Source organism: Sarcophilus harrisii, chromosome 2 (genome assembly GCF_902635505.1).
Source record: "Sarcophilus harrisii chromosome 2, mSarHar1.11, whole genome shotgun sequence".
Lineage (NCBI taxonomy): Eukaryota > Metazoa > Chordata > Mammalia > Dasyuromorphia > Dasyuridae > Sarcophilus > Sarcophilus harrisii.
In genome coordinates, this window is record NC_045427.1 from 52,665,340 (window position 1) to 52,681,748 (window position 16,409).

General features: G+C 41.5%; 1 protein-coding gene across 3 annotated transcripts in view; it reads right to left on the bottom strand.

The window, feature by feature from the left end:
* Positions 1 to 16,409, bottom strand: part of GSE1 (Gse1 coiled-coil protein) — a 770,474-nt gene that overhangs the window by 418,762 nt on the left and 335,303 nt on the right. For all 3 annotated transcript variants that reach the window (XM_031957167.1, XM_003758460.4, XM_012540351.3), the window contains exon 2: positions 6,046 to 6,223. In XM_031957167.1, coding sequence (XP_031813027.1) covers positions 6,046 to 6,223 — 178 coding nt within the window. The remainder of the gene's footprint in view (positions 1 to 6,045; positions 6,224 to 16,409) is intronic.

Sequence of the window (16,409 nt, forward strand, 5' to 3'; positions counted from 1 at the left end):
ATGATTCCACCTGGTCACCCATATTGAAATAAATATTCAATAATCTTGATTGAAATTCACTTTGTTTATACTTATACTAGGGACAAATAACTCACTCTCTTTTCAGGCATCCTTCCATATTGAACAGTGGAGCAGCGTATGTCATGGTGACATGGTGGAGCTGGTGGATATCAATCCCTGGGCCCTAGACTTCCCTTTAGCTCACTCCCCACAACCCAAAAAGTCACAGTCCAGACCCTCTTGGACTAGAATAGAAACTCCTTAAGGGAAGAGATTTTTATTCTTGTTTTTGTATCTCTAGTGCTTAACAAATGCTCAAACAAGGTGTTTGATTAGTACCATCTTAACCTGTCTTCCTACTTTATTCCTTCAGCCATGCAGTCCCTCCTCACCAAATGCCTCTTGGAATTCCTATATTCTTTCAAGACTCACTTCGGGGACCCACTTCCTCATGGACATCTCTCCAATTTCCCATTGTTAGGACTTTCCCTCCTCAATTTTCTTGCTATTTTAATACTTGAATAGACCTATCATTTCATTGATGTTCCTCTTTTTCCCTCATTTCTTCCCAGAAAGCCAATTACAACTTCTCCATGCCTACCTATCTTTTGGAACTTGACCATGCTCTCTCAAGACCTTGACCTCCACAAGGGGTCCATCCTGTGTATCAAAGGTCTAACTTTAAGTCTTTTAAAATCATGGATTCTCCTGTATTACATAGGCTGCCCATTGGTTATCCTTGATGGTAAGGATTGTTTCTCTCATCTTTATATTGCCAGTGCCTCCCACAATGTTTAGCATATCTTATGCTTAATAAATGCTTATTGACTGATTAATCTCTCCTCACTCTCACTAAGCAACCCATACTCCATTTCTCTGATGATATCATTGACCTCACTTCTTAAGCAACATAGCTTCTTATATTTCAGACTGCTCGGTCTGCCACATGGATAAAGGGCTCTCCGTCACCCTATGGGTGACCGGGAACACGGGAAATCTTCCTCAGGGAGGTTCATAATCATTCAAAAGTGTTTGGCCCAACTCTCCATATGGCAAAAACCAAGTGAATGAAGAATGTCTGTTGTCAAGACTGTAATGTATAGTTGGACTGATAACCTATAGAGCTTGTCTATGGGCCTGCATTTCTCAGGAAGACACTTTGAATGGATGATGAGCTGAAGCCAGAGATGGACAGGAGAACAAGAACGGGCAGCATTGCCTTTGGGAAGCCATGCTGCGGTTTTTCTGACCCTGAGCTTCTGTCTTTAATAAAGACCATCTCTTGAACAGCCGTATTTTCTGAGTGAGGTTACATGTCAGGCAGTTATAGAATACCACAGTTTCTGAAGAATATAATTTTCAGGGCCCCAGACTTATTGCTCATAGGTTGTATCTTCCCAGTAAATTTAAGCTCCTTGAGGGTCATGGGGGTTGTTTTGTGGGTGCCCTCCATCCCCAGCATCGAGGGCAGTGCAAAGCACATCAAAATAGGTTTTGTTGTTCAGTCATTTCAAACACATCCAGCTCTTCATACCCCCATTTGGATTTTTTTTTGGCAAAGATACCAAAGTGGTTTGTCATTTCTGTCTCCAGTTCACTTTAAAGATGAGGAAACTGAAGTGAACAGAGTTAAGTGTCTTGCCCAGGATCATGTGGCTAAGTGTCTGAGGCTGGATTTGAACTCAGGAAGATGAGTTTTCTCGACTGTACCACCTGGCTGCCCATATTGAAATAAGAACTCAATAATATTGATTGAAATCCACTTTACTTCTTTTTATGACCAATACACCACAATTAGGATGAGACCAGCATCTAGGATAGATGTGAAATTGCGTAAGTCAAAGAGAAACAGCAGCTTTTACTTTGAACCAGCTCCATCTCTTCCCTGTTCACTGCCTTTGCTAATCTGAGAGGAGGCTGTTCCCTAGCAGGGGTTATCCTCTCATCATCCCTCCCACAAGAGCTCAGAGGCATTTCCTCTATTTCTTTGGAGAAGAACTATGAAAAGCATGACCTTCGGCCTCTCTGAGGGTTGGGGAGGAGAGATAACAGGATGGGGGGATTCCATCTCCAAACTCCATTCTCCATCTTCCCTAGGAATGCAGTCCCTCCTGACTTTTGAACCGTTAGGGGTGCCTAGGAGCCAGACCCTGGGGCTCATCAGCTTTCTTACCAGGTGGTTTGGGACTTTAAGATAAGCAGAGTGTGAAGATCCAAGGGAAAGGGAGACAGAGAAAGAAATTGGTCTCCAGGGAGTGGACAGGAAGTGGTCAAGTGATGAGCAATGAACCAAGGCAGAGCATAGATGCAAGCTGTTTGGAAGGCAGATAACTGTGGCCTTTGTCATAAACCAGGCTTTCTTAACCTTTCTCCACAGGATTCATGGACAGATTTCAGGAGATCTGTGAATCTCAATGGGCAAAAAATTATATCTTTATATTAGCCTCTTGCTAAAATTTAGAATTGCCTTTAATCGCTTAAAAACATGATTCTGAGAAAGGGTCCATAGGCTATACCCAACTGCCAAAAGGTCCAGGACATACAAAATGGCCAAGGACTCTGAGACAGTCTCCCATGAGGCTGTGGGATTACCAGATTACACAGGAAATCAGGCACTGGGAAGATAAGCTTGGGTAAATAGACTAAAGAATATCAAAGGACTACTTTATGGTATATTCTTGGAAACTAAGACAAGATTCTGGTGTAAGAGCTTTGGATGGGTTGGGTGGCTCACTATGGCAGTAGCTGATATTGATGAAGAATTTTTAAGGTGTCTAAAGCATTTCATGTATCCTATCTTTTTGTATCTCTACAAAAATCCCATGAGTTAAGATTACTACAGACTCTAATATAACTTTATAGAGGAGAAAAAGGCTGGAGAAATTAATGACTTATTCATGTCTATCCAGATAATAAATGTTGGAGCCAGGATTTGAACTCAGATCTCCCAATTGCGATGCAATGTTCCTTCTGCAATATCACTTGCCTTTCATTGGCCATCAGAGGATCTCTGGAAAATTGTATGTAAGAAGTTAGCTATTAAAGAAGTCAATTGATGCACATGTTTGACCTATATTGGATTGCTTGCTGTTTAAGGGAGAAAGAAAAATTCATACTTCAAGGTTTTCAAGAGTGAATGTTGAAAACTATCTTTGCATGTATCTTGAAAAATAAAAAGCTATTATACATTTTAAAAATCCACTAAATTAAAAAGCCTATTGCATCTAAAAAAAAAAGAATTCAATTCAACAAAACATATATTAAGCACCTATTGAGTACAAGGTGCTATACAAGAGCCTGGAAATACAAAGAATAAAATAAACTGGATTTTGCCTTCAAAGAATTAGATTTTATTTTATTTTATTTTATTTTTTTGCTGAGGCAACTGGGGTTAAATAACTTGCCTGGGTCACACAGCTAGGAAATGTTGGGTGCCTGAGGTCAGATTTGAACTCAAGTCCTCCTGGATTTCAAAGCTGACATTCTATCTAGTTCAACACCTAGAGCTTATATTTTAGAAGCAGGAAGAATACAACATGCAAATAGGGAGGTGGGAGAAAATACTAACAAGATGGAGGGTTAGGGGGAAGTAGGAAGGGACAATCAGCAAACACAGAAGGTTCTACTCTGAAAGACAGATCATGTAAGAGCAAGGAGATGGGAGATGGAATGTTGAGTTTAAGGGACAACCAGATTGCCATTTTGACTGGAAAGGAGAATGATTGGAATAGTGTGAAATTAACATGAGAAGGAAAATTGGGACCAGCAGGGGCTTAATGCCGGGCTGAAGAGTTTGTATCTTATCCCAGAAGCATGATTTTTGAGTGAGGAAGTAAAAGATAAAATCATATTTTGGGAATGTGAATTTGATAACAGTATGGGAGATAGATTAGACAGAGAAGATATTGGAAGCAAAGACATCCATTGGGGGCTGCTGCAAAAGGTAAGGAGAGAGCAAAAACGGTCCTGACCTACAGTTATAGCCTTGTGAGTGAAAAGAAGAGTCCGGATGAGAGACTCGCCAAATGAGGGATGAGGAAGAGGGAAGAATCCAGATTGGCTCTGCAAATGTGAATCTGTTAAGTTGAGTTGCCTTTACCACAATAACAGTATTGATAACTAACTTAAGGTTTGCAGAGCATTTTTAAGTATCATTTGATCCTCACACCAACACTGGGAAATGGGTACTCTTATTATCCTCCTTTTACAGATGAAAAAAACAGGTCAGAGAGAAGTCAAATGACTTGCCCCCAGTCCCATAAGTCACACAAGGCGCTCACATGGAGGTCAGAAGAAGCAATACAAGGACACTTTCAAGGTTTCTCTAAAGAACTTTAGAGTGGATGGCAGGGTATAGGTGATACAAACAGAGGACCAAACAGCTCGGCGTGTCTGAATTTAAAAAGAGACTGTGTGCTCTAGGAAAGAAGCAGGAGCTCAAAAGAAATGCACCAATTCAGAGACATTTTCACTCTAAATCACTATTTGTGCCTGACCTGTGGTACACCTGCCTCAATGGGATCTTATCAGTCACAATTGGGAACGCTGTATCTTGACTCCAACTTAGGGATATCATTTTGGTTCTCTTAGAGAATGAAAGTCAACATATCCCGAGACTTGCTTTGAACTCAGGTCTTCCTGACACCAGAACAACATCCTACCCACACAATCGAGCTGCCTCTGAGGCATCTAAGAGCAAGGATGAGCGTTGGAGAGAAGATGAGCTCTGTTTCAGATGGTCCATCCAGGTAGAGAAAGAAACTTTAGGTATATAACCTTACTGTATGACCAAACTCACAACCTTGGGCATTTCTTGGGCTCTTGGGGCCTCAGTTTTCTTGTCTACAGTTTCATGAACAATCAATTGTTTTATTTGACTATATTATGGAAATGCTTTTTTTAATTCCATAAATTTAAAGAAAATAGTAATAATAAAAAGAAAAGCAAGAGAGCTGAACTAACTGACCTAAATTCCTTGCAAGTTCTAATGCTATAATTCTATGACCCCAGACAACTGCTTTCATTAGCATGCAGGCTACTGGTCACTGCTACCTTCTCTGTTGCTTTGCCAGTCGGGCCTGACGTCCACTCAAACCCTTAGCCAGTACATATAAGCCCCTTCAGAAGTCAATGGCTCACAGAGTCAATAGCAAATTTCACCTTTTCTCCACCATCTTCCCGTTCTCCTATGAGAGCTGGCGGTTAGCACAATCATTACTATATCTATAAATCCATATGATTCCCATTCCCAATTCTGCTTCTCATCAGTGGCTAGCACTCTTTCTCTATATATATCAGAAAGATCAGATTTTTGGCATTTCACTTCTCAGAGACTTCCAAACTCTGTCATCTGTCATCACTGGGACCCTAGAAATGGCCTTTCAGGCTTAGTGGACCCTCCCAATGAGCCCTTTCACAGTCACTTGAGGGGTATAGTCCATCAACTCTTTGGTGTTCTGTAGGCCTCCCGGACCACCCCCAAGACTCCCTCCTGATCCCCTTCTGCTCACTGGCACCAGCTCCTGTTGCTAAACAAACACCACTCGGTGGAGGGAATCCAGAGCCGCAAAGGCGGGGATTTTTTTTAACTCCAATCCACTGGCAGGGAAGGAGACCTGAGCCTCCACCTCCAGCTGCCGTCTCCAAAGCCCTTACTGATGGAGACTCATTTTATGGCCTCAATAGCTACTCTGGGATTTTCCCAAGGAAATTAGGAAGGGGAGAGGTCAGTGATCAGGTTACTCTCATACTATAGTAGAAACACTGAAATATAAATCAAATTAAATGCTTTTGATCTTGGAAGGGGGGGTACTGGGTTATCCCAGAGTGAGGCTCCCCTTTGGCCTGGTAACAGGCCTCCGCCTAGGAGGTGGAATTAGCCTCCGCTCACTGCTCCTTCCCTGTACAACCAGCGATGGGCTGGGTAAGGTCTGTCCACATGGTCAGAGCAGTATGTAGCTATAGACTTCTGGGAGCCTTGTGCAAATCCCTATATACCACAGTTCTGTGTTACTCTACTCAAGCTACATGTGAAAAGACACCTACTTATGGCTCCAACGTCAGCACTCTCGGGATCCGGTCCACTCAGCTGGCATTGGTCGGAGCTGGAGACGGCCTCCTGCACCGTCCTGCTGCCTCTGTCCAGGCTGTCCCCCGGGCGTACTTCCACGTCCTTGACAGGGGGCTTTGTAGCAGTCGATATCTCAAGGGAAGAGGAAGAAGCCTGTAAGAAAAGGAAAGGATCAGAGATGATCCACCACTGGAGGATTTCTCTTTGCACCCAAGACTTTGTCTTTGATCCAGCTCCAGGGACCACTGTCATCTTCAACCCCAGTCCTACTTCAAGATCCTCAACTGTATACCCTCAACCCTAATTTCCTTTACCAACAAAGACTCATTAGACATAAGAACAGAGTGCAGTCAAAGGTACATGTCGGAATAAAAAGCATGCTGGGTTTGAAATCAAAGGACCATGGGTTTGGCTCTTAGTTGTATGACTACATACTGAATTGTATGATTTAATGTAAATTATATGAAAACAATTTTTCTTTGTTGGAAAGAAATTTTTCTTAGTTTTCTCATCTATAAAAGGCAGAGTAGAATTAGTGGGTATGATCATATATTGACAGCTGGAAGGGATCTATGGAGATCATGTGTCCAACCCTCTTGTTTTTGAGATGAACTCCAGAACCAGCGCTCTTTTGATTTTAACCATTTACCCTTCTGGCCAATTAAGTGTGCCAAGGGCTTTACAATATTATCTCATCTGCTTCTTGTAAATCCTGGATGGTCAATGATACTATTATACAATTTTTTTTACAACTTTACAATTTTTTGTAAATTACAATTTTAAAAAAAATTTTACAATTTTTTTTTTACAATTTTACAATTTTTTACAATTAAGAAAATGGATGCAAACAGTGATTTAGTGACTTGCCAAGTCTGAAGCTGGATTTGAATTCAGCTCCTCTTGAGTCCTGAATTCTCTCCACTGACCCACCTAACTACCGAGTTACTAGGTCTGGGTAAGTCTAGTTTATGAACGAATAAAGGAAAAAGCATTTACTAAGTACTAGGGTTACTATTCTTGCTAAGTTCAGTATATAGATGAATGTGTGAAGAAATGAATGAGAAAGCATCTTCTAAATTACTAGGTTACTATGTCTTGGTCAGTCCAGTGGATGAATAATGCATGAATGAGTAAGAAAGCACTACTAAGTTACTTCATTGCTATTCTAGTATATGAATGAATGATTAAATGAAAAAACATACATTAAACTCTGATGGTACAAATACAAAAAGTGAGAATCCTGCTCTCAAGAAGCTTATGTTTTAATTAAAAAAGACTTCATATCATTCATATCTGTAGGGCAGACAGAATAGCAAAGTGCAAAGGGTGAAGCAGAGGGGCTGCTGGCCAGCCCTGGGGGCCTTAGATAGCCTCAGGTAGGTCAGATGACACTACCAGGGGTCTGCAGGGGTCAGACCTGAGGTCCATAGAGGGCAGAGGTCTAGCAAGTGTAAGGTTTAGGGGTCCTCCATCTCCCCTGAAGAAATGGAGTTGGTGACTTCTACCTCATCTAAGCACATAAGTAGTCGAACAGCCCAGATAGATTCTGGGCATCTGGGATGGGGCGCAAGAGGGACAGGGGAAGAAGGTAAGGAAGGAAGGGAACTCCAGTGGAAATGGACCTTTCTCTTTTCCTTTGATGATTAAAGATCTTATAGTGAGTCCAGTTCATCAAAGAATCATAGATTCTTAGAAAAGGAAATGTCTTTAGAGACCTCAGGCTAACACTTTCATTTGACAGTAAAGTTAAATGAATTTTTCAGATTCATACAAGGAAATCCGGAAGACCTGGGACTCCTTCTCTATCATTACATGACCTCTAGACATCAATATATGAATTATACAGTACTACAGATATACATGGCATGAGATATTGGGTTGGAAGAATCAACAAATATTGACTGGGCACTGGGGGATCAGAATCACACAATTTCCTTGTCAGGAGGGAGCTTGAAGGTCAAACTAGTGTGATCCACAGCTGAACCAGAGTCAGCTCTATAATGTCCCCTTCCTGCTTCTGCTTGTGGACCTCCAGGCCTACATCAACTCTTTCCACTTTGAAAATAGTTCAAATTATTAAGCAATTTTCCCTTAAATTGAGCTTAAATCTGTATCTCTGAAAGTTCTGTTGTTCAAGATTGCCTTTTAATGCCACCTAAATAAGAAAAATCTAATCCCCCTTCATTAAGCCATCTCCTTCAAGAAGCCTTCCTAGCTTCTTTCCAGCTGTTAGTATAGTCTCACATCACTTTATAATTATTTTGTTTATATCCTGTATTTATATTTGGACACATTCAATCCTCTTTCCCCTGAGAAGATTTCTTGAGGGTAAGAGCTCACTTACTTTGGTCTTTGTACATCCAGTGCTTAGCACTTTTCTGTAAAAAGGAAGGATCATCAACAGCAACAATTCTAATACTTTCCCTCTGATGATTAACTCTAATTTACCCTGTATATATGTATATATGCATACATACATACACAGACATTATATATACATATACACACATATATGTCTAAGTCTATATGTATGTATACAGAGAAAGAGAGAGAGTGAGAGAGATTGTTTGTGTAATTGTTTACATGTCATCTTCCCCTCCTTAGACTGTGAGATCCTTGAGAGAAGGGTCTTTTGCCTTTATAGCCTTAGCACTTAGCACAATGCCTAATACACAGTAGGTCCTTAATAACTATTTATTGACCAATTGGAACTTTTTTTTTTATTGTTTGATTATTTTCAATTGCTTACAACTCTTTGTGATCTCTTTTGGGGTTTTCTTGGCAAATATAATGAAATGGTTTGTCATTTTCTTCTCCAGCTCATTTGAGTTCCATTGTTCCAATGAGGAAATAGAAGGGGGAAAAAGTTAAATGACTTGTCCAGGATAATATAGCTAGTAAGTATCTGAGATCAGAAGAGGAATCTTCTTTGTTGAGGTTCAAAAGAGACCCCAAGAGGTTATGGTTCCAGATGGGTGGAGTGAGGTAGCTCAAAAGAATTTGCAGGCTTGACCCCATCTCTGAGTCAAGGAGCAAAGTTTATTACAATTGTAAAGCCAATTGAAGCAGGCTAAGTTCCAAAAGGATTTCAAAGAACCAGGAACAAGAAGATGAATTTATAGGAAAAGACAAGAGATCCAGTTCTTCATGTCACTGATATGCTAATTTTATGGCTTAGAGGTAGAACTGAGGAGTGATCTGCTATTGACCTCAATATTGAATTTTATGGTTTAGAAGTGGGGTTGAGAAGTAGTCTGGTATGCATCTCACCATTTGTTTCAGAAACCCTGTTATTGGCCAACAAATTGTTATCTGGCAGTCAGCAATGTTTCTAGGACTTTACTCTAGTATTCCTAAAGCCTGGAGACTTTAGGATCACTGACAGATTGTCAAAACAATGGCACTCCTAAGGTCTGGGGGCCTCAGGATTACTGCTCTATTTCTCCTAGAAGCTGCACCCTATCATTCCTGATTCCAGACTGGCATTATGTGCATCATGGTGCCATGTAGCTGCCCCAGTCTAGAACACAGTGGGCACTTATAAAATGCTCATGGATTGACCGGTTGTCTCTGATCTCAAGGAGCTTGCAACCTCATTGAATGGACAGAACTGATGCATATTTGCTGAGCCCTGTGGTGTATCATACAGAGTGCTGCTTTGGAATCAAGAAGAGCTAGATTCAAATTCTAGTTGAGACCTTCACCAGCTGTAGGACCTTGAACAAATCGCGTATCCTGTGTCTGCCTCAGTTTCCTCATCTGTAACATGAGGGGGTGAGCCTCAGTGACTCTAAAGTCTTTTCTGGCTGTAAATCTTTGATCCTACAAACCAACTTGAAAGACCTTGAGCATGAGAGCCAGGAGAGCTGGGGGTTTAGTCTCAATTCTGCCGTTTACTTGCTGGGTGACCTTAGGCAACTAGAATAATTTCTCTGAGCTTGTTTCATTATGTGTAAGATGAATAATAATAGCTACCCTGTGAACCTCACAGCATTGTTGTGGGAGTCAAACCAGATAACATCTGTGTAAAAGCTTGAGGAACTCTCTTATTTATTCCTCTGAGCCTCCAGAACGAAGAGATGTGGAAGCGTGAAGAAAGCAGAATGGAGAGCTTTTCTTTCTGAAATAATTATTTGTAGACTCGGAGTTCATAGGCCTGAAGTGGGAAGGTTCCTTGGAATCTTTCTGTTCTTATAGTTAAGAAAATTCTTTCTCAAAGTCATATTGCTTGAAACTATCAGGGCTGGATTTCAATTCACCTTGAATCCTGAGCCAATTTTTTTTTTTTTTCATCTGTACTAACTGGTCTGACCATCAATCAATTGATCAATTTGTTGCTGTTCAGTCTTTCGGTCATGTTACCTCTTCATGGGCCATACCATCCATGGAGTTTTCTTGACAAAAATACTGAAGTGACTTGCCCAGGATTACATAGCTAGTTAGTATCTGAGACTGGAGCCATCCAGCTGCCCAATCAACCAACAAACAAGTATTTATTGACTATTTACCATGTGCCAAACACTGACTTTCCATCCCTCCTCTTATTAGATTTTAAGCACCTGGAAAACAAGGTCTACGTGGTTTCTATTCTTACATCTCTAGAACCCAGGAAAAGGGCTCTGCATGTGGTAGGTAGTTAATAAATATTTGTTCAGCTGAATCCAATGGGATTCAAGATTTCAATGTTTTATGTAAGATGTTTGGCAAACCTTTAAGTGATAATAGTTTAATTACTAGATATAAATGACTGCCATTAACATTACTACTAATGAAGAGTAATACCCTGAATCAGACTTGAGTGTCAGCTAGACTACTAATGACCCAGGGAGTCTCAGGCAGGGAGTCTCCCCTCTGTACCTCAGTTTACTCATATTTAAAACGAGAGAGATCCAGTTAGATGAGCTCTAACTTCTAGCTTTTTACATTCTGTGTTTCTAGGAGACTCACAAAGGAGAAAGCAACCTCTCCACACTGGTGGAAAGCCCTCATTAGTAAGGGAATAATTCACGGGGTAGACAAAGGGAGATATCACTCCCAACTCAGCTAGGTTGGTTCTCAGACAAGAAAGGTAGTTGATGTTGCTCAGTCATCCCATTGGGGATTTTCTTGGCAAAGATACTGGAGTGGTTGGCCATTTCCTTTGACAAACAGGGTTAAGTGGTCCAGGGTCACAAAGCTAGTTAATTGAACTCAGGAAAATGAGCTTTCCTGACTCCAATCCCAGTCCTCTATGGCCCTCCCTAGCTGCCCCGTAGACGTCCGACATGCTTAAATTAAAAGCTTTTCCCTCTTACTAGGATGCTTACTGAGGATGCTACCGACATTACTCTCCACACTGACATCTCTGCTCCTCGATGGACCAGAGATTTCTTGGTCACACTCCTCAATAAGTCTTAGTGAATGGGGAATAACAAAAAGATCTTAGAATCTTAAGCTCACAGAATCTAGAGCTAGAAGGCAGATATCTAATAGAAATGTTAATTCCCTCCTTGAGCATATGAGGGAAGTTACTCATCCAAGGTCATACAGATAATCACGGTGCTAGGTTGTGAAACTATGTTCTTTGATTTGGAATCTATCACTTTTTCTCACTACATTATACTACCTCAGCTGTCATCTGGCACGAGAAAAGTGGTATTGCTGAGAGATTAATGCTCTTATTAGAAAGGTGAATTTGAAGTAGGGAAGAGTGAGACTGGAAGGAAGTAAGGGAGACAAATTAGGAAGCCATTAGGACTTGGTTAGAGAGAGAAGAACCCTTAGCAACCATCTGCTCTGGGGGGCTTAATGATTTTTGTGTCATCACCCTATTTTGGCAGGCTGGGAAAGCCTAGGGACCCCTTCTCAGAATTTGGTTTTTAAATGCATAAAATAAAATGCATGAAATGGGATTCAAATCTAGGTCTTTTGACTTTGGCTCCGATATTATTCAATCCCATGGCTATTGTATCATGGCTGCTTCTTTCTTATAATTGTATGATGCCAGTTAAGAGCCTAGAATGAGGAGGTAGCTCTGGGAATAGAAAGAATAGGTCTTTTGCTGGAGATATTTCAAAGGAATAATTGGCACCAAGAATCAATATAAGATGGAAGGCTGTGAGGGTAGTGTTGCTTAAGCCTGGAGGTGACTGGCTGCTAAGCTCTGAGTAGGGTTTCTGGGAGTGGACCAAATGGAACTGCTCGGGGAAGTAGGGACAGGGGATTGAGGATACCCTCCCTCCTGATTTATGAGTTCCAGGGCTAGGGTGCTTGTATAAAAAGAAACGTCATGTTGATCCAATTTTTTAGGGATTAGCCCTATAAAACCCGAGGGGCTAAGTGAGATGGATGGGACGTGAATTCTGCTGGAAAGCTCTTAAGAGTCAATGAGCCACACATGTGAGCAGACATATAAATTTACCATTCGTTTCCTGGCAAGGTTTAATTTATGGAATCCATATGGAAACACTGCACGGACTGAGCCCTTCATAAAGCCCATGATTTCTCTGGCCAAAACATTTCACCTGGCTCCAGAGAATGGGCAAATCTGGCTGGAGTCCTGCTCCTCCTGCCCGCAGTCAGTCAGTCAACAAGCACGGGTCAAGTGCTTCCTCTGCCCTGGGCACTGGCTGTTCCCCGGGGGCGTCCCATGAGCCTCTGTCAGGGTGACTTTACAGAAAGCCAGGCATGGGGTTTTCCCCCCACCCCTAACCTCATTATGAGTAACAGATAGTGATTCCTTCCACACCCAGCTTGGTGGGCTTTTTATAGCACAACCTAGAGTCAAATTAAGCAGCAAGGGTGTAAAACCCCACAGAGAACTGGGTGGGAGAAAATGGGAGCCCTGCCAGTGGCCTGACTCTAGCCTTGACTCTCTCTGTATGGGCAGAAGGAAGTCTCCCTTTTCACTTCCCCCTGTGTTCTTTTGGAGTGGTGAGAGGGCCATTCCTGGGCTCTTGGAAAGGCTTGTCTATATGGGTGGGAGCCTGGATACTTCCTGGAAAACTCCCATGCTGAGGATCAATCAGATCAATGAGAAATTACTGACCCCTTCACCACAGGCCCAGCACTATGTGGGGCATAGAAGAATCACAGAGCAAGAAGAGAAATGAGGGACTATGAGGGAAACTGAGGCCCAGAGGTATTCCTGTAAACCCTAGGGCAGTGGTCCTCAAAGTGTAGTCCAAAGAATCTCTGAAACCCTTTCAGAGGGTCTAAAAATTCAAAATTATTTTTTATTTCTAATATAGTAAATAGCTATAAATATAACCCATGTGAACAAAAACTCTTTGAACAGATCCTCGATAGTTTTTTAACAACATGAAGATACCGAGAACAGAATTTTGAGAACCACTGCCCTAGGATTTAAAGATGCTCCTGACAGATGTTCTCGCTCTCAGGTGCTTCATCTAGGTCAGCTGTTGATAGTAGAGATGAGAATGATGTCTCATAAAGGTATATGATGAAGAAATGCTACATAAAGCCAGCACATAAAATTGGTCCCTGCATGGTCTTGGCCCTCAGGGAACTTACAGTCCAGACCCACTGGCCATTCCTTGTGATCTTTAAAAATCTCTAACGCTAGTGGATGGTGAAGGTTGCATAAATACATATGATATTCAAAACTAAGATGACAAAGGCACAGAATCACAGCTTCGTGAACTTGTATGGGGCCTCAGAGACCATGAAGTCCAATCCACAGCTGAACAAGAACCCCTTCTACAACCTAATTAACTAATGGTCTGCCAGTCTTTGCTTCAAGATTTCTAAAAGGGGGACTCATTGCCTGATCAGGTAGCCCCTTCTATTACATTGGTGGTCCTTTTCAGTCAGTTTTTCAAAGGCCTTCCTAAAACATGGGGCCCAATTCTGAATACAGGGCTCATCCCCCACATCCAACGAGGCTTTCTGTGATACCCTAAACACTGGAAACAAAAGTTTTCATAGAATTGATCTTCCTTGGGCACAAGTTTGCTATCTCAGCCATCTAGTCAATAAACTCCAGTGGCTCCCTAATATCTCCAAGATCAAATATATAATAATCTTCTGTTTGGCTTTTAAAGCCCTTTATGAGCTGCTCCCCTCCTACCTTTCCAGTCTTCCTAGACTTTACTTAGCCCCATGTATTCTATGATACAGCAACTCTGTTGCTGTTGCTCACCCAGGATTCTCCATCTTTTATCTCTGAGTATTTTCCCAGGCTGTGTCCATGCCTGGAACTCTACCCTTCCTTCTTTTTCTCTGTTTCCCAACTTCCTTCACATCCCACCTTTAGCAAGCAGTCTTTCCTAGTCCTCCTTCATCTTAATACCTTAAATCCAATTCATGCAATTTTATTGGTCCTCTTCAAAAATGAAGGATGAACAACAATACAAATAGGGATGGGCATTTCATAGGGCTATTGTGCAAGTCAAACAAAACCATACATGTAAAGGGATCTGCAAAATTTAAAGTGCTTTATAGACATGAACTATCATTATTATAACTATCAATAATATAAATAGCATCAAATTCATAACATAAACATTAATATAAGTCTCTAATTCCTTCCATTAATTTTCATATGGTGTGGTCTCTAATGCCCTCACTATCTTGGTCTCAATAAAAATCTCTAATTCTTTCAACTAATATTCATACGGCGTGGTCTCTAGTGCCTTTATATCGGTCTCCTTACTTCAGCTTGGCAACATCCTTCCCAAAACAGACTGAACATGGTCTGACCAGGGCAAAGGACAGCAAGACTGGGGCCTCCCTAATCCTGGACACCATGACTCTATTAATTCAAGCTAGGATCTCACTAGTTTGTTGTGGGCAAAAGATTACATTTAAAAAAACAACAATAAACAACTCATATTTAGATGGCATTTAAGTCTTACAAAACAACAACCTTATGAGACCATAAAAAAAACACAGCAAGTCTCTCTCCCCCAAGCTGCTAACACACTCGGCCTTCTCCTTACCAGGAACCACAGAACAGCTTCCCTTGGTCATCTAAGGCAAACACTCTGTCTTAATTTAAGATATTACTTTTATCAGAAAGGGGAGAGTGTCCTCTTCCCTTTTATTGATAGCTGAAATCTGCGTCAGCTCAGAATAAAGCCCCAGTGAGCCAGACAGACCAGAATTTAAAAAAAAAAAAAAAGATGCAAGATAATGATATTATTCATCTTATTTACCCGGTACTTAGCCACCAGCTGACACTTTCAGAGTCCTTGTCAATTAAAAAGAGAAGGCTGGGAGAGAAGAAATCTGCCAAGAACCTTAGAAATCAAAAGGTATTCTCAGTCCACCAGTGAATGGATTAATGATACTTTCCGAGATATCTTCCATCTTTCTCAAGGCTTTTTTCTGAGTGTTGTCTAGTTATTATCTGATTCATTCCCGTCTTTATTCCAGGAAGTAGGAGAGAGGGACTGGAAGGTGGGAGGGAAGGCCATATAGGATTTCCATGAAACCGATGGGGAAACAGTTCTAGCAAAAAGTAGCAGGGATATAGTCTCGTGGCATGTGGTAGGATATGTAGCTCAGCTGAAGAAGATCTGGGGTTCTAGTTTGCAAGGCTTTCTCTTTTAGAAAGGAATACAAGGTGTTTGGTGGGGTAGTGGATGTGTGACCTTGGGTGCCGCCCTTGAAAGCAGGTGGGCTACTTTGGATTTCTGGCTCTTCTACTACATGTGGATCCCTAGAGAAATTACCTTCCCTTTGCGGGGCAGCTGGGTGGTACAGTGGATAGAGTGCTGGGCCTGAAGTCAGGAAGACCCAAATACTTGGATATTTAGTATATATAACTGAACCAACTTGTGATTGAACAAGAATCCTCACATCCTCCCAAGCTCAGGACCATCTCCAGCATCTCTAATGGTCAGTCTATCTTTGCTTGAAGAGATGTCTAAGGAGCAGGAATCTACTGCCTTTTAAGAAAACCCATTTCACACTTAACCCTTTCTAGCTGTGTAACCCTGGGCAAGTCACTTAACCCCAATTGCCTCAGGAAAAAAAAAGAAACGAAAAGAAGATCCATTCAACTGTTGAATAATCTTTCTATCAAGTCAAAATCTGCCTTTTTGAAACTTCTGTCACTCATGATTCTGGGCTGTGGGGCCAAACAGAACACAAAGCTCTTCTTCCATGGGAGAACCCTTCAAAGATTTGCCCAGGAGCATGTAGGGAGCACAGTAGATACAGTAGGGGAAATCTGAGTTCAAATTTGGCTCTTGGACATTAAGTGGCTATATGACTCCAGGCAGGTCACTTGCCCCCAACTGCCTCCCCCCCTCCAAAAAAAAAAGCCTTGAAATTCCTCCTTAAATCCCACCGTCTCTGGGCTAAACATGCTCGGGTCCTTGGACTGATCTTCATG